The sequence below is a fragment of the Amblyomma mixtum genome, unplaced genomic scaffold (genome assembly GCF_055824585.1).
Source record: "Amblyomma mixtum isolate Tamu unplaced genomic scaffold, ASM5582458v1 scaffold_27, whole genome shotgun sequence".
Taxonomy (NCBI): Eukaryota; Metazoa; Arthropoda; class Arachnida; order Ixodida; family Ixodidae; genus Amblyomma; species Amblyomma mixtum.
Genome location: NW_028317724.1, coordinates 222,521 through 241,163, shown reverse-complemented (window position 1 = coordinate 241,163; position 18,643 = coordinate 222,521). Strand labels below are relative to the sequence as shown.

Sequence of the window (18,643 nt, the reverse complement as noted above, 5' to 3'; positions counted from 1 at the left end):
TGCAGCAGTGCTAGCGAGGGAGTGCTGATGCATGCATTTCCCTGCTTAAACATGTTGTAGGCCTCGATAATTTCCCCTTGCAGTTTTTTCCTGGTTTTTGGATATGACCCGGTTTTCCCGGTTTGTGCCAATTTCCACTGGCACAGGACTGCCCTTCAAAATTAAACAGCGCTAGATTTTCAGACGAATACACAGATAGACATGAGAGCACCCATCCTGTCATGTCTATCTGCATATTCGTCTGAAAATGTAGCGCTGTTTAAATTTGAAGACAAGAAATTGCATCACCAACTGGCCCCACAACGTGTTTTACTAAGGACTTTACAAGAGTAGAAAACTGAGCCAGTTGGTTCATACTTCTGGGTGGGTACAGCAGGAACAAGAAAACGCAGACGCAGAAAGAAACACACAGAACAAGGGCGCAGCTGACTGTCAACTAAAAATTTATTGGAAATTTATAGCTTTATCAAGAAAAGAAATTCCTTTCTTGAATGAACCCCACGGGAGATGAAAAGCAAGATAATTATGACAAGGAAACAAAAAGTGTGGGTTTTCCAATAAATTTTTAGTTGACAGTCAGCTTCGTTCTCGTTCTGTGTGTTTCTTTCTGCGTTTGCGCTTTGTTGTTCCTGCTGTACCCACCCATAACTAAGGGCTACCCTTGTTATTTAATCATGAAATCACGCATGCCGTATCTGCTTGTGCCGCAACCACCAGATTTGTTTTATGTGCACAGAATTTTGCTACATTCCGCTGGTGGCTAATAAACGATGCTAACTGCCTGCGACACTCAGCACAAACACGGGCAGATAACGTGCTCAAAGAAGGCCAGGGCAGGGCAGGGTCATGTGCGATTGATGAATGCTCAGTTCGAAGCAAATAGTTTGTGCCTGGAAATGTAGTAGTGAAAGAAAAAAGAGGCATTTTGTTAGTACAGACTGAAATACAGGGTTTGCAGAATTCACTAGGGGACTGAAATAAAGATAAATGGTTTTAAACTTGCATCAGACAAAGTTCAAACAGCAATAAGCCAGAGAGCCGCTGATTTTAACTGCAGACAGATTGTTCGGACACAAACAATATTGCGTGCACCGAGGCATACATCCCAGTGTACACCATTGCTTGAAGTTTCAGATGCACCATAACTGATGCTGCAATTCCTCTGATGATAACATGACTGCCCTGCACACGTGCATTCATGACAATGCAAGAGGAGCATTCTGCTGTGCAAAGGTCGCAAGATGTCAGCGAAGGCAGAGGATGCGGTGGCCGCGATTTCTGGGATGGGTGGACAAGGAGATGCTCCTTCCCCCATGGAGAGCAGGTTTGAATGGGCCTTTCATCCAAACACCTCAAACATTCATTGCTAGCTCAAAACCGAGACGAAGTCTTCTGATGGAGGTGGTGTCCTTATTTCAGGACTCCTTTGTCACCCTTTGTCAGTGATGACAGCTGCTGGTTGCTAAGCCCCCACCCCCTTCCCTGAAAAACGTAAAGGCACACACAACGAACCCAAAGACGAGGGAAACTGGCAGAACCTTGAAACCGGAAGTTTCCCCCTACCCATACAAAGCATTGCATAAGAAGGCTGCGAACAGGTTTGGAATGCCACTCATTGTGTGCACTCCAGTCAAGTTTCTTCTCAAACTGCGCCCCTGTATCTTCTTCGGAGAGGAACAAGGGGGTGTGGAAAAAAAAGCACACCGTGCCCTACGTGCAGTGCGCTTGAGGAGTGGTCTATAAACTACCACTTACATGCGGGAAAGTGCATGCCAGTTAAACTGTATCACTGGGGAAGCGGCAAGGAAATTTAAAGAACAGAAAGAGCTATGGAAACAAAAATCACAGGTGTAACGTTAAGAGGGCGGAAGCGGGCGGAGTGGGTGAGAGAACAAACGAGCGTTAACCCTTTCGCTGTCGGGTGTTTCTGCCCATGACGCACCCCCAGTGTCACACACTTCCGGGATGATGGTCCCGCCGTTTCAACGTCAGAATCTGACGATGCGGAACTCGCCTCTTCCTGGAAAAAAGCTAAAACAAAGTTGAGGGGCTTTGCTTTTGCTGCTTCCAGCCGCAAGCGAGGGTGCGACGAGAGAGCGAAAGCAGCGATCGAGTCATGTGTCAGTCTCTTTGACTCTCGGAGGGGCAACGGCGCACGCCCTTGAACTTGAAGCGCCGTAGCTCACACGCCGACAGAAGAAAAATAAAAACCTGCAAAACAGCGGCAGATGGCAGAACAACCCTTGGACCCATAACCACACGCGCGTCATGATCCGGCGAACGCGGAGTGACCGCGCCACTCAGCAAAGAGGGAGGGATGGGATGGCAGTCGCTCTGTACTCTTCAATACACGTACCAAAACAGTAAGGGGCGAAAATACGAACTTGTAGAAAGATTCGACAGATGGCGCAGCTAGTCCAAGAGCATCAGCTTTGCGCTCAAGCGCGAAATTTTGAACGCACGATAGAGAACGTACCGGTACGTCAGTGACACTGCGGGGGGGAAGCGCGAAAACGTACCGGTACGTTCGTGACAGTGAAAGGGTTAATGACATCCTAGTTGAGATCAAGAGGAAGAAGTGGGCTTGGGCAGGGGGCATGTAATGCGAAGGCAAGATAACCGCTGGTCCTTAAAGGGACACTGAGGAGAGCTCTATTAATAATTTTCTTATAGCAAAATCCGATAGTTCGGCATTTCATGGCTTTGTTGCCACTTGGCCGGCAGCGAAAGATGCCTTTATTTCTAAGAAATTTGGATTCGAAGTTGAAAAAGTTTTTCCCGCCGCTCGGATTCAAACTTGGGATTCTCCTATGACGACACAGGACTAAGTGACATGAAACAGGACGTGCACATGACGTAAAGCAGACTCCGTGATTTCTGACGGCCAGCAGTGCGGCCCAGCAGCAGCCGAAAAGAAAGCTACCGCCGGCCGCACGTTGAAGGCATCTATCGGCTATTGCGGTCGTTGCTTCGTTTACGTTTGCACCGGCGTCTTGCCAGCGTTACAATGGATCCCGTTCTCGAAGTCGTCAACGAAGTTCTCGCAAATAGACACCTTTAGCATACCGTGTACCTTGTTACCGTTAGCGGAATACCGGGAGCCCGCATACCGCTGTGATCAGGCGCTGATTGGTCCCGGCGCTGCAGGAGCGCGCGTAGCTGTCGGGTACGTGGCGCCATCTGGCGACGTCAAGAAGATTTGCGCATGCATTTGCTGCGCCTCAGTGATTCGTGGCTTCTCGTGTCCTAGTGTTTCTAGAACTATTGGTTCTAGCAACACTGTTTTGTCCTATGACGTCATGAAGCTTGTACTTGCGAGTTTGGCCCGTGGCGGCGATACCTGTATTTTGGTTCTTGCTCTTTTCTACGTTACAAGAGCTTTGTGGTCAGTATGAATGGCGTTTTTGTAATCAGGAGCTGGTATTCTGTCGATGCAAGTCAACTTCAATTTCTCCTCAGTGTCCCTCTAAGGGTAACTGAGTGGATTCCAAGAGAACGCAAGTGTAGCAGGGGGCAGCAGAAAGTTAGGTGGGCGGATGAGACTAAGAAGTTTGTGGGGATACGGTGGCTGCAACTGGCGAAAGACAGGGTTCAATAAAATGGAGGGTTGAGCTAGTTGGTCCATACTTCTGGAAAAATAAACAGCGCTGAGACGAGGGACAAAGAAAGAGGACAACAGGACCGGCACTGACTATCAAGTGAAAGCTTTATTAGAAGCAACACGCAATATATGCTCCATTGACAACCAAGAGCGCATCGCAACACCAAACGCCATAGTGATGCATCAATCACCTGGATCAAGATACTTTAGTGCACAGTCATGAACTGTAACAGAGAGGGTGCTCACGCACGAGTCACTGTTTTTGTGGATATGAAATGCTTCACTGGTTTCCCTCGTTAGTTTATCTTTGTGCTTGTACAGGATCCTAGTTTCATTTTCCTAGTTTCCTAGATCCTAGTTTCAGGATCCTAGTTTCAGGATCCCAGTTTCAGGATCCTAGTTTCAGGATCCTAGTACAGGATCCTAGATGTACCCCATTTTTAATGAAACTAGGAACCTGTACAAGCACAAAGACAAACTAACAAGGGAAATCAGTGAAACGTTTCATATCCACGAAAACAGTGACTCGTGCATGAGCACCTCCTCTCTAACAGTTCATGAACTGCAGTATCTTGATTCAGGTGATTGGTGTATCACTATATAGCGTTTGGTGTTGCCATGCACTCTTGGTTGTTGATGGAGTACATATATTGCACGTTGTTTCCAATAAAGCTTTTAGTTGATAGTCAGCGCCGATTCTGTTGTCCTCTTTTCTTTGTTCTTCGTCTTAGTGCTGTTTTTTTTCCCAGAAGGACAGGGTCAGTTGGAGAGACATGGGGGGAGAGGTCTTTGCCCTGCAGTGGGTGCAGTCAGGCTGATGATGATGATGGCGGGGTGACACAACACTCACGCCTGCTGCAGCACGCCCAGGAAGACGGCGGCCGCCCGGTTGTACAGGCCGAGGGAGCGGCTCAGCAGCAGGGGGTCCAGGAGGCCTGCGTCCGCGCACAGCTTGCCCTGGGCCACCCGTCGGGCCTGGGTGCGCCACTTGGCGAGCAGGCGGCGGTTGCGGCCCGCCAGGGGGCTGCTCTCCCACAGGGGCTGCGCGGTGGCCAGTTCCTGGGCCAGCCGCTGCAGCTCCCGCAGCACCCGCAGGCGGCGGCCATAGCGCGCCACGGCCGGCGCCAGCCCCAGGTGGGCACCCTGCAGCGCCAGGAAGAGGCACTCCGTCGAGAAGTTGGCCTCCTCCCCGCCACTGCCAAACTGCTGCCCTGCAAGGAGCGGTGGTGGTGGTCGGTTTACTGCCTCTCTCCTGTGCACATACGCTCGCCTGTGTTAACACGTTTTGGCGGGCTTCTTGAATGAACAGTGCGGATGACAACAAGCACAGGAGACAAGGAAACGGACAACACAGCACTGTGTCGTCCGTTCCCTTGTCTCTTGTGCTTAACCGTCACTCGCGCTGTTTATTCAAGATGCTCACCTGTGGCAAAACTTCGCCCCATTGATGCCACCGAATCGCTCGGGTAGTTCGGCAGAGTAGCCCCAGTGGCCATGCACACAACACGCATCACTTTGCCTGGTGCGCCATGCCCTTCCACATCATCTTCTACACATACCTGCACTAGCTGGCACGGCTGGATGCAGCAGTGTATTGGTACACTGCCAAGTTCACTGGGTGAGCCACCACAGCCAGCATTTTCCCCAAAACAAACATGGTACGCTGCATCTTGGCATGCCACCAAGGTCTGTGCTGCGGGGAGCACGAAACTGAGGAACAAGCTAGGAAGCGCTAAACCTCTACAATCAATTTTAACAAGCCAAGCACTGTGTCCACTTCCCACATGCCCATCAGTTGTATCTTCACTTTTTTCCATCTGCCATTATCATCTGGCTTTATGCCTCACAACCGGCATGTAGCTAAAGTCATACCCATTTTTAAATCTGGCCTCCACACGGATGCTTTAAACTATAAGGGTAAAAGCACAGCGCAAAAAAGATGAGCTACTTTTTTGTTTTTGCGTGTCAGTCTTTCTGAGTCCGTGTTTTTTTTTTGTGCTACACTTTTACCCTCGTAACATGAATCAACAAGGCCAAGCGTCCACCCTTTTAAACTATAGACCCATTTCATTGACTTCTATGTCCTCCAAGCTCGTTGAATATGTCATATACAATCAACTCGTTAATTACTTCGAAAAGCACAACGTTATATTTAAACAGCAGCACGGTTTTCACAAGGAGTTTTCTTGTGACACTCAGCTCGCTCAATCTACCAACAACTTGATTACTTTCATACACACCAGGATTCAGGTCGATGCTTTGTTTCTCGATTTTTCCAAGGCATTGATCAGGTCCCCCCTCACAGACCACTTCTCAAGTTATTGCATCTCAATATTCACCCTCAGCTTCTAGCAAGGATTAAACACTGCCTCACATCTCGCGTTCAGAGCACGTGGGAGTGTGCTCTGCTCTCTCTATTATTTATTAATGATTCACCAAATTGCATTTCTTCACAAATTAGATTGTTAGCGGATGACTGCATTGTGTACCGAGCCATTAAAACAGACACCGACTGCCCAATCCTTGCAAACTGACCTCGTTTCAATTAACACTTGCTGTTCATCCTGGCTAATGACCCTAAACCACTCTAAGACAAAGCTCGTCTCTTTTGCAAGAAATTCTTACATACATACAAAAATTCTTTACGTACACTCTTAACGAATTAGGAGTTAACCTAAGGTCAGACTTAACCTCGAACTACCACACTGACTTGATTCTAGTAGCCGCTAACCATTATCATGACCTCCTGAAATGTAACCTTTGATATGCTCCTATGCAGTTGCGAAAACTTACCTGTACTGCCTTAATTCGACCTAAAATGAAGTACACTTCAGCCATATGGGACCAATCCTGCCTCACCGGTAACATCGAATCCCTGCAAAACCATGCTGCTTGTTTCATTTCTTCAGATTACACACGTTTCACTAGTGTCATGGCACTGCAAGCTTGTGCTGGACTTGATAACTTTTCCCATCGTCACAAACTTGCTCGCTTAACACTTTTTCACAAAATTTACCATCATCCATTGCTTCGTGCCGACTTCTTTCGTTCACTGTCAGTAGTAATCCTTTGCTGTGACCACTCTTTCAATCAAACACATCATATTGCCGTGGAAGGGCCGTGGAAGACTGGCTGATGCAGTTTGAACACGTCGCATCTTTCAATCAGTGGGACAACGCCGCAAAGCTTCGGAATGTCTTCTTCAGTCTGGAAGACGGTGCTCGTACATGGTACGAGAATCGTGAAGAAGTTCTAACATCATGGCATGAGCTCCGCCGTCGTCTGCTCGAGACATACACCAGCGCGGATCGTCAGGAACGAGCTCAGCGGGCTTTGCGGTCCCGTATACAGATGCCCAATGAGACTGTCAGCATGTATGTTGAAGACATGACGCGGCTGTTCCGGAGAGCTGACCCTGCTATGTCGGAAGACAAAAAGCTCCGCCACTTAAAGCGTAGAGTCAAAGAGCAACTCTTCGCTGGCCTCGTACGCAAACCCCCTGGTACTGTCGCTGAGTTTTTGAAGGAGGCGGTTACAATGGAGCAGGTCCTTCAGAGGCGGTCCACCGTATACGAGAGGCCAGTACTTGCTGCTTTCGTGACAGAGTCCTTCCCGGCATTCGGACACAACCCTGATCTCCTACGGGACATGATCCGCTCTATTGTACGTGAAGAGCTGCAGAAAATTTGCGGTGCGTCGCAGCCAGCGGTCGGCTCTCTTGCTAGTGTCATCCGCGAGGAGGTGCAGCAAGTGATCAGACCTCCGTTGCTGGGTGACAAACCTCAGCCCTACTGGAATGACTTCCACCGCCCGACATACGCTGAGGCCCTGCGACGCCCTGCCCCAGCATCTGCGTCATTTGTTCCTGACCATCACGTCCCGCTACCTTCCGTGCAGCCGGCGCAGTACTTGCCGAATGATCGACCCCCTCTGCGCAAGGCGGACGACGTCTGGCGTGGCCCCGACCGAAGGCGTTTGTGCTTCCACTGTGGAGAGCCCGGCCATCTATTCCGCCAGTGCCCATATCGTGAGCTCGGCCTGCGGGGCTTCCCCGCCGACGCGCCCTGAGGGCTGATTCTGTTAGCGCAGCTGGCGAACGGTGTCTCCTGCCTTGGTTCCGTGACAATATGCCATACTTCAGGTTTTGTTAAATCTTTCGTTCCCAAAACTATTATTGACTACAATCAGCTGTCTTCTACAATCGCAACTGAAATTAATCTGACAGTGTTTCGTGAACTTTCAAAAAGCAAAATGTGTAATTCTTCTAGCTCTGTTCTGTTCACATTAATGTGTTCGATTTTTATGTCCCTTACTGTTTATTTGTTGACATTATGTTCTTTTTCCACATCGTTGTTCGCCAAATTTTTGTACTTGTTACTTGTTCAACAATCCTGCTTTTCTAGTTTCGTTAATTGTTCAGTTTTTCATGTTTGCATTTTTGCCAAAATCCTATGTAATAACCTCATAGTGAGGGCCTTTAGGGGTTTCTAGAAACAAACAAAAATAAATTAAATATTCAAATCATTGAGATGATTTGAAGTGGGGAAGCAGCTGGTGAGTGACAGCAGATTTGTTGAAGGACGGAGGAGAGATTGTGCTACAAAAACTAGCCACCCTGTATACGCAATGCCTTGTGACCTCGAGAGTACCAGAAGCTTGGAAGAACGCTAACATTATCTTAATTCATAAGAAAGGAGACGTCAAGGACTTGAAGAATTACAGACCGATCAGCTTATTGTCCGTTGCCTACAAGGTATTGTTACGTCTGGCCTTCGTCGTGGGAAAGACAACGACATGGCAGCAGCGAAACGCCGACAAACCCCGAGACGCGCGTTGGGTGAACGCCTGGATTGCCACGGAAGCCGCGTCCGTCTGCCCGGTTGAGCGAGCGTTTCCCGTACACCGAGTGGGAACGCGCGTTCGAAACGCGCGCGAACGCCGCTCATGGACATTTCGGCGTCTGCGCTACGTGGTTGGCATCGTTCCCCTCTCCCAGCGCGTGACGACGGCGTGATCTCTCGGGAGTGAGTGAGTGCGTGCGTGTCGGTGATTGGTGCCAGTGAAACCCGGCCCCCATCTAGGGACCCTAGGGAAGAGAACTCTTAAAAAGCCGGCAGCGGCACGGCCGAAGAGCTTTTTGTCATCATGGTCTTCTGATGAGCTGTCGTGATGCAGCGTTCCTGTAGAGCTCACTTGTAAATATTCCTGTATAAAGTCCTCTCTAATTGTCTTTTTCCAGCAGCCTCGTCTCAGACGTCCCTCATTCACTCTCCGGCACACGACCATGCTACCTCGTCCCTAACAAACTGGTGGCAGCGGTGGGATGCTGCTACCTCGTCCGTAACAAACTGGTTGGCAGCGGTGGGACGCGAAACGTCGGACGCCAGCGGAGAGTTGTGGACAACGGGACGCTGAGCAGCAGAACGGCGAGTCGGGGGCAGTGCAACAGCCCTTTGTGATGACTGGTTGCCTGCAGCGGACCGACTGCGCTGGATTCTTGGCTGCGAGGTTTGGTGAGTGCGGGACTTTCTTCTGCTGAGTTTTGCCAGGCTTTTGTTAGTGTCAGGAACAGAGCTGGTAATTGGGTTGTCGTTGCTGCTGGGTTAGTTGCAGCAAGACAATAGCGGGCAGTAGAGAAGCAGCACTCGGAGCAGCCATGGATTTGAAGACGCTGCGCAAACCAAAGTTACTGGAGCTTGCGAAAGAGTTGGGTCTGGAGGTATCAGACAAACTCAGAAAACCAGAACTGCTGAAGGCTATTCTTGCGTTAGAGGCTGAAGATGACGAGCTTGCGGAATGCCTTGAGACCACTGAGGAGAGGGAATTGGCAAAAAGAGAACAAGAGGAACGCGAACGTAAAGAAAAACAAGAGAAAGAGGAACGCGAGCGTCAATACGCTTCGGAAATGAAGCGTCTCAACATAGAGATGGAACGCGAAAGAAAGCTGCGGGAACAGGAATACGAAAGAGAGATGCAGGAACTCACGCGTGAACTTAACACGATCAGAAGTATTAGAACGCGATCTCGCTTAAGTTTTTTGAGAAAAGGCGAAAATTTCGGAACTTTTCTAGAAAATTTTGAAAGAATTTGCATGGAGGAGCAGCTGGACGAGGATTATTGGCCAATTGTGTTGATGGGATTCCTCCCATGTGAACCTTGTAATGTCTGGGCGAGGTTGTCTGACGAGGATGCCCACAACTATGCGATAACCAAAAGTGCGCTCCTCCGATACTTTCGAATTCCCGCGGAGGCAGATTTGAAAGGCCAAATTGACGGTGGTAAGCTACACCGCGATAGTGTCAGGGACCGAGTTAGAAGCTCCGCTAAGTCGCCGGATGACACGAGTGCTGTGCAGAAGTGGCGGCATAGAACAGGTTTGGTCCAAGAAAGAAAGGCCACTTCGGCAGCGAGGACCGAGGAGTTCGGTCGAAAAGCTAGCGAAGAGTGCAGATCCACAAGCCGTGAGGGCTTGGGGGATAATGTAGACACTAAGGCTAGTAACGAGGAAGAGTGCAGATCCGCCAGCCGTGAGGGCTCGGGCGATAATGTAGGCACTGCTAAAAATAAGGAAAGGGGCAATGCGTTGGTTTTGAGCCCAGAGAAGCATGCACTTTCCGGGACGGAGGCGGATTCCTGCGGTCGGGAGGATAATACCCAGGAGAAAGACGCCGAAGGTCTCCGTGACCAGGGAAAAGTAGTCCTTGGGTTATTTGAGGAAAGTCATGATGAAAGTTCTGTGAAGGCCGAGTTTAATGGGAATGAAGAGCAAACTGTGAGTTGCAGGATTCCCACCGAAAACAAAGCCGAGCGATCTGCTTCGTTAGTGAGCACAGACAACGCTAATAAGGGAGAAGCGACCGTCTCTAGCCCTGAGGCAAAACCTGCTTTGACAAGCGAGAGACTAGTGAGCTTGCGGGCCAGAGCAGTCAAGGAATCAAGGGAGACCCTCCTTCGATGCGGCTGGCGAACCTTGGTAGCCAAGTTTTGGACACAGCGCTTTGCTGTAAGGAGAGCGGCTGCGAGTCACCCGAGTGTACCGCTGAAACCCAAGGGCAGATCGCAACGTTAGCCATCGAGGGTGGTTTAGATCAAGTCGCAGGCCAGGGAGTTAGGGTCGCAGGGTCGATTAGCAAGCCTCAGGAGAGCAAGTTATGCTCAGCAGGAGGTAAAGTGCTGTCGGGAGAGCTAGCTACTGCGACCTGCGGTGACTCACCGAAAGCACGAGCCGATAATTCGAACTTAAGGGTGAAATACGGCTCGGTGCTGCGTCAGAGAGAAGATGCGGAGGGTGAGGACACCGCGAGAAAGGGAGGCGCGCAGGGCTGTTCTGCGAAGGCAGTTTTAGGAAAGCGGCCGCGCTCAGAGAGAGCCAAGCCAAGGGGTAGACCGCGGAAAAAGGACGAAGGACGGGCCCAAAACATTGTAGGGGTTAAGGCCGGTCAACAACGTAATCGTCGGATACTGCCACCGCGGTACTCCAGACGCGACAGGCGCCGAAAAAGGGCCAAGCTGACTAGGCGTTTACAGACACTGCGAAAGCCACCTTACCCATTGTGGGGACGCTACGGTAGCAGGACGCGTAAAACTCGCAGCGGGCCGAAGAGGACGCCCAGCTACCGCATGGAAGAACGCCGCAGAACGCGTTCCAGTCGAAGGACACGGTTGAATCGAGAAAGGAGTCCTCGTAGGCGTTTCTTTCATACGCGACCGTCAACCCCTCGCATTCAAATGTTCAGACGCTACTCAGGTGTTGGAGACACGCGGCCGGTGTGCGGAACAAATCAATGTCGCGTGGCGTCTGAGGCTCGCAGGTGTCGAAGCGCAGTTAAGCCCTTCGAATTTTGTGAATTGTCGGCTGCTAAAGCCACTGTTGGTGTGCGACCGCGCAGGGCGCGGTTGAAGAATAGGCGACCCCTTTGAGCCGCCGCGCGGCTCGCTAGCAGCGGATTCCGAGGATGTCTCTGCTGTTTGCTTTTTCTTTTTTTAAACTATTCCTGCAGACAAAAAGTTTTGCAGAAAAACAATTGAGCAGGAATAGGTTTCCGACGCGTTGTTTACATTGAAAGCGTTTCTTTTGAAATTGTTTTGAAACATGCACTAGTGGTGCCCATGTGTAGCAGCGTCCGCTGACACGCGGAAGTGCTAGCCAGACGGGCCATTGTAAGCGACTAGCATAAGCGCCTGGAGTTGATTTTATGGCATTAGGAAAATTACTGTGACCTTGGCTTCGTTGTTGAGCGAATCTTTGTGAGGAAACAAGTGCGTTCGTAATTGTTGTGGTCATTACGAATCGGAATACATCACAAAAAGGGGAGTCTCAAAGGTAATGCCGATAGCTTAAGTTGAGGTCCCTAGCGCAAGAGTCAGCATCATAGTTGCGGTTTGCTGGTCTTTTTCTTCCTGATGTAGGATTTTGCACCTATTGGTTTTGTTTATTGTTTTAAATTGTGATGCGCTTTGTGGTGTAATGTGCCGATCTGTGGGAGTTTTCTGAGTGCTGCTGAACCACTCCCAGTGATTGACTTTGTAAGAGGGAAAGAGCCTGGCATTGCTTAGTGGGGATTGTGTCGTGCTTGCGGACTGAGCGGTTGGGTTTTCGGCGTGGTTCTAACGCTAGCGGAGCACGAGTCACTTTGCAGTGCCCTGTGGGAACCTGCACCTGCAAAGGAAGACTTCGGGGTGTGCTGAGCTCCAGAACCGCCGAGAGAGAACCGACTCCGGTTGAGACCAGCCTCAAGCGACATCCCTCCGGACAGCGGATGCTGTCCCCTGTCCATCGGGATCTCCTCCCCCCGGCGGGGCAGTCTGTTACGTCTGGCCTTCGTCGTGGGGAAGACAACGACATGGCAGCAGCGAAACGCCGACAAACCCCGAGACGCGCGTTGGGTGAACGCCTGGATTGCCACGGAAGCCGCGTCCGTCTGCCCGGTTGAGCGAGCGTTTCCCGTACACCGAGTGGGAACGCGCGTTCGAAACGCGCGCGAACGCCGCTCATGGACATTTCGGCGTCTGCGCTACGTGGTTGGCATCGTTCCCCTCTCCCAGCGCGTGACGACGGCGTGATCTCTCGGGAGTGAGTGAGTGCGTGCGTGTCGGTGATTGGTGCCAGTGAAACCCGGCCCCCATCTAGGGACCCTAGGGAAGAGAACTCTTAAAAAGCCGGCAGCGGCACGGCCGAAGAGCTTTTTGTCATCATGGTCTTCTGATGAGCTGTCGTGATGCAGCGTTCCTGTAGAGCTCACTTGTAAATATTCCTGTATAAAGTCCTCTCTAATTGTCTTTTTCCAGCAGCCTCGTCTCAGACGTCCCTCATTCACTCTCCGGCACACGACCATGCTACCTCGTCCGTAACAAACTGGTGGCAGCGGTGGGATGCTGCTACCTCGTCTGTAACAGTATTTACTAAGGTAATCGCTAATAGAATCAGGACAACCTTGGACTTCAATCAACCAAATGATCAGGCAGGCTTTCGTAACTTATACTTGACAATAGACCACGATCATAATACCGTATTTACTCGCATAATAGAAAAAAGTTGATGATGATGATGATGACCTTGGTCTTGGGCGCCATCCGTGGGCGGCACCTGGAAGCTCCTGTGCGCGTGAGGCCTCCGCGATCAAGCGCTCGTTGCTCGCGGCCGGAGCTGATCGCGGAGGTCACGGTGCGTGCATTTCCACATGGCTATTCCCACATGGGTCGTGGAAAGTTTGGGTGGGGCCCTCACACCGATATTTCTTTTTAATATTTCCTTCGAGAAAACAGGGCGCGGCCCATACACGGGTGTGTTTATGCGGTATGTTCAATTTTGCGAGTCGAAAAATTTCCTGAAATTTTATCCCACTTCATAGGCAGACCCAGAACTTTGAACCGGATTTCCTGAAAAAAAAAAAATGTGCGCCTATTATGGAGTAAATACGTTATCAATCAGGTGATAGAGAAATGTGCATAATATAACCGACCCCTATATATGGCCTTCATTGATTACGAGAAGCATTTGACTCAGTGGAAGCCTCAGCTGTCATGCAGGCACTGCGGAATCGAGGTGTAGAAGAGTGTTATGTGAAAATATTGGAAGATATTTATAACGACTGCACAGCTACCAGAGTCCTCCGTAAAGTCAGCAGTAAAATTCCAATAAGGAAAGGTGTCAGGCAGGGAGACACGATCTCTCCAATGCTCTTCACTGCCTGCTTACAGCAGGTATTCCGGGGCCTGAAATGGGAACAGTTGTGGTTAAGAGTTAATAGAGAATACCTAAGTAATTTGCGATTCGCTGATGACATTGCCTTGCTAAGCCACTACAGGACAAGAACTGCAAAGCATGATCAATGAATTAGACAGGCAGAGCAGAATGGTGGGGCTAAAAACTAACGTGCAGAAAACCAAAGTAATGTTCAACAGCCTAGCAAGGGAACAGCAGTTCCCAATTGGTAGCCAGGTGCTGGAAGTAGTAAGAGAATATGTCTACTTAGGGCAGGTAGTGACAGCTGATCCAGATCATGAGAGGGAAATAACTAGAAGAATAATAATGGGGTGGAGCGCGTATGGCAGGTTCTCTCAGATCATGAATGGTAGCTTACCAATCTCCCTGAAGAGAAAAGGATACAACAGCTGTATCCTACCGGTCCTCACCTATGGGGCAGAAACGTGGAGGCTAACAAAGACGGTTCCGCTTAAGTTAAGGGCAACGCAGCGAGATATGTAAATAAAAATGATAGGTGTGACGTTAAGAGATCGGAAGCAAATGGAGTTGGTGAGTGAAGAAACGCAGGTGAACGACATCTTAGTTGAAATCAAGAGGAAGAAATGGGCTTCGCAGGGCCTGTATTGCGAAGGCAAGATAATCTCTGCTCCTCAAGGGTAACGGAGTGGATTCCAAACGTAGCAGGGGGCGGCAGAAAGTTAGGTGGGCAGATGAGATTAAGAAATTTGCGGGAATAAGGTGGCCGCGGCTGGCAGAGGACGGGGTTAATTGGGGAGACATGGGAGAGGCCTTTGCCCTGCAGTGGGCGTAATCAGGCTGATGATGACTGCATTCGCAAATAAAAAAGAATAAAACACGCAGATGTACAGAGGAAAGTGACACTTGTGAAACTGGTGGACAAAGCTTTGCTTAAACTGCAGTGATGGATCATTGAATTGAGATTTGGGCTGCAGAACAATGTAGCAAAGCAGTCTCATGCTTCTAGTTTAAAGGGGCCACTGACAAGCAAAGAAACCTGATTGCACAGCTGTTAATTACGACTTCGTTAGGCTTTGGTCTGGTCAAACTGGGCTGTGCAGATGGCTGGCGCAAATCTTGAAATAGTGAGCGCAGTTAAGCAACCCACCTCTGAGGACAGAGAGTTGCAGCAATCGTGGAACAAGGAAATGCCAGGGTCTAGTGTGATCAAGGCGGAAAGCTGGGCCAGTTGGTGTGTCATCGCTAATCAAAAGACTAGCGCATAAAACTAGGACAAAAAACATAGAAGGAGACAGGAGGAGCGCTAAACATCAACTGAATATTTACTACTGCAAACAGGTACTTAAAAACACTTCGGTGGCACAAGCGCACACTGTGTTAGAACGAGCACAAACTAATCAGAATGTGGCAAACTGCTTCTTAGATACATTGCTTATTTTCAGGTCAGGGCAAGTGATGTCGTGCTGACACACTTATCACCTTCCCTGTTAATGTGATAGGCCTCACAAATCTCACGGCCTAACCTTGTGCCTCCCCTGCCAGGCACACACATGGCATCAAACGCCGGCACGCACCCGCACCGCTTACAATGCGTGGCCAAATGGCTGCCCCCCCCCCAATGAATCCACCAGCGTGCGGTGCTCTCGTAGCCGTTCATTTAGGCAGCGTCCAGACTGCCCCACGTAGCATCTACCGCAGGAGAGGGGTATGCGTTATACAACGGCAGCAGTGCACGGAACGAACTTGCACTCGTGGTTTACGGTGCATACCGGTTTTGGTTTGGTTTATGGGGTTTAACGTCCCAAAGCGACTAAGGCTATGAGAGATGCCGTAGTGGAGGGCTCCGGAAATTTCGACCACCTGGGGTTCGTTTCCTCTTGTCATTGATGGCTTCGCACATGCGCACCAGCTTTTCGGGGGAAGTGAACATGACGTCCACACCGCACTTCCTTCCAACTGTCCTGTCTCCTTCTCTGTCTTTGTCCTTGTTTTATTTATTTATTTACTTATTTATTTACAGAATACGTGCGTCACCTCGAAGACATTACCGCAGGGGAGACAGTTTCAAAACAACGCATTCATTTTCACACAAAAAGCAACAAGAACATTAAGCGAAGTTAACATCAAAGTAAAACAAAACAATAAGTGAACATTATTAAAGGTAACAGAAATCTTGAACAATAGTAGGAAAGGATTAGATTGTCAGGAATACGGTCGACAGTAAAAATCGCGATTATCAAAGACTGAAACACACTCTTCCGCTAGTCTTGTAATTAACGATCTAGTCTGATAAAGAAGCAGATTTTAGATGTGCGGTCTTTCTTTGCAATGATAGCCAAGGCATTAGGAATGCAGACAAGGGAATTGCAAGCACTCACGCATCTCCTGGGCAAACTGCTCGGCCTCCTGGGCAGTGAGGGAGAGCCGGGTGTCGGCCGCTATGTCCACTCGGGCCCCTTCCCGGAAGGGGTACCGGGGGTCCACCTGCGACAGGCAGTGGCGGTGATGATCCCTGCTGGCTGGGGCAGTCTCCGTCAAAAGCATACAGCCCAAGGGGTCTGTTTCCGAGCCCTGCAGCACGGCTCCTCTAGCATACCCTAACCTCACAAAGGAACTGGAGCCCTCAACCCTCCCAAGCTGAGGACTGTCAGTTGCGCTAAACAAAACCGCTACAGGGCTCCACATTTTTGACAAACACTGTACATTCAATAAAATGGTTTGGTTTATTGGAGTTTAACATCCCAAAGCAACTCAGGCTATGAGGGACATCGTAGTGAAGGTCTTCAGAAACTTCGACCACCTGGGGTTCTTTAACGTGCACTGACAGTGCACAGTACAAGGGCCTCTAGAATTTCGTCTTCATCGAAATTCGGCCACCGCGGCCAGGATCGAACCCGAGTCTTTCGGATCAGCAGCCGAGCACCATAACCACTGAGCTACTGCGGCAGCCATTAAAGCGAAGTGTTTAAATCATGAGTACAGTCAAACCTCGATATAACGAACACGCATATAACGAATTATTGAATATATCGAACTCTTCCGAAATATTTTTATCAAACACATGTATTTTTAACTTCTTATAGCGAACGCAGTTCGGCATAAAACGAATATAACGAACTTCGCGATGCCAAGCACTACCTCAGGAGGCAGGCTTCGTTGCACTACAAGTGTGTGATGTGGCGCAGCAACCGTTCCGGACTACCTCGCAGGCGCCGACAGCACCACAGATGCCATGTCGGCAGTGAGAGTTGACAGCCAAAGAAATCGTTCGCATCTCACAATCGCTGACAGCGCCACTTCAGAAGCGGCGCGATGGAATGTTCCTTTTGTCTTTTGCGTTTTAGTGTTAGCCGTGCGCGGTCGTCATGGTGTTTTGTGGAGGCTGCGTAGGTGGTCGTGTCGAGTGTGGTGCGCGGGCGTGCGTAGTGCTGTGATGGCGGTGAACGCGGCTGACGTTAAAGACCAAGCTCGAGATTATTCAGCGTGTGGAGAACGGCGAAAAGAAGTGCGTTCTTGCGGACTTATTTGGCATCCCAAGGAGCACTTTGAGTACAATTTTGAAGAAGAAAGATGCCATCAAGGCATAAGCACAAAAGACCACACGGACAAGTGCACAGCGTCTTCGGCCCCCTGCATTCAGCGACGTGGAGAAGGCGCTCTACAAATGGTTTTTGGATATCAGAGCTCGAAACATACCGGTTTCGGGACCGATGCTTCAACAAAAAGCAAAAGACTTTGCCTGTATCCTTAATTCCGAAAACTTCGTCGCCAGCTCCGGATGGCTGCAAAGGTTCAAGGCACGCTATGACATCGTAGGCAAAACGATCTCTGGCGAAAGTGAGACGGTTAACTGCGAGAGCATCCAAAAGTGGTTGGAAGAGGAGTGGCCACAAATCCTTGCAAAATATCAGCCCAAGGGCATCTTTAATGCGGACGAAACGGGCCTATTTTGGCAAATGCTACCCAGGCATACCCTTGACGCGCATGGAGAGCCGTGCCATGGCGGGAAGCAAGGAAAGGCCCGGATCACTGTTTTGCTTGCTGCCAACATGGACGGCACTGTGAAGCTGTGACCCTTCGTCATCGGGAGATTTAAAACCCCGAGATGCATGAAAGGGTGCCGCACACTCCCCGTAGAGTATGCTTCCAACAAGAAAAGTTGGATGACGCGTGAACTTTTCGCGAAGTGGCTGCAAGCTTGGGACTGCGAGCTTGAGCACGAGGGTCGCAAAGTGTGCGTCCTCGTTGATAACTGTACCGCACACAACACAGATGTCGCACTAAATAATATTGAAGTCCGCTTTTTTCCGTCTAACTCTACGGCCAAGCTGCAGCCTTTAGATCAAGGCGTCATCAGGGCCTTCAAGGCAGTTTACAAGAGGAGACTGATTGACACTCTTCTCGTGAGGCTTCGTATGAAGCAGGACTTAAAGATCGACTTGCTGGGAGCAATCCAGATGTTCAAAGCGGCATGGGACAACGTGAAAGGCGGAACGATTGCCAACTGCTTTCGGCACGCAGGTTTTGTTCCGGCGGAGGCCCGTGCATCAAGTGACGATCCCGACGAAGCAGAGCTCCACTAGCTCGATGAGACCTGGAACGATTTTTCGCGTCTTGTTGGTGACATGCCCGCAACAATGACTATTGAAGACTTTGTAGGCGGCGACGATATCGTAGCGACCACAGCTGTACTGACGGATGTCGAAATCGCTGCGGAAGTCTCTGAACATCCCGCAGACGAAGCTCAGGCTGACCCCGCAGATGATGAGAACATTCCAAGTTCACAAGGAGCGCTTGGTGCCTTGAATTTACTGCGCCGCCACTGCAGTGCTATTGAGGGCAGTGGGTTTGCCCTT

The 18,643-nt window shown here is 50.0% G+C and overlaps 1 protein-coding gene across 3 annotated transcripts in view; it reads right to left on the bottom strand.

The window, feature by feature from the left end:
- Positions 1-18,643, bottom strand: part of LOC149324511 (ubiquitin conjugation factor E4 B-like) — a 118,422-nt gene that overhangs the window by 19,163 nt on the left and 80,616 nt on the right. For all 3 annotated transcript variants that reach the window (XM_089565466.1, XM_089565465.1, XM_089565464.1), the window contains 2 exons: positions 16,166-16,271; positions 4,452-4,812 (listed from right to left, as the gene is read on the bottom strand). In XM_089565466.1, coding sequence (XP_089421592.1) covers positions 4,452-4,812; positions 16,166-16,271 — 467 coding nt within the window. The remainder of the gene's footprint in view (positions 1-4,451; positions 4,813-16,165; positions 16,272-18,643) is intronic.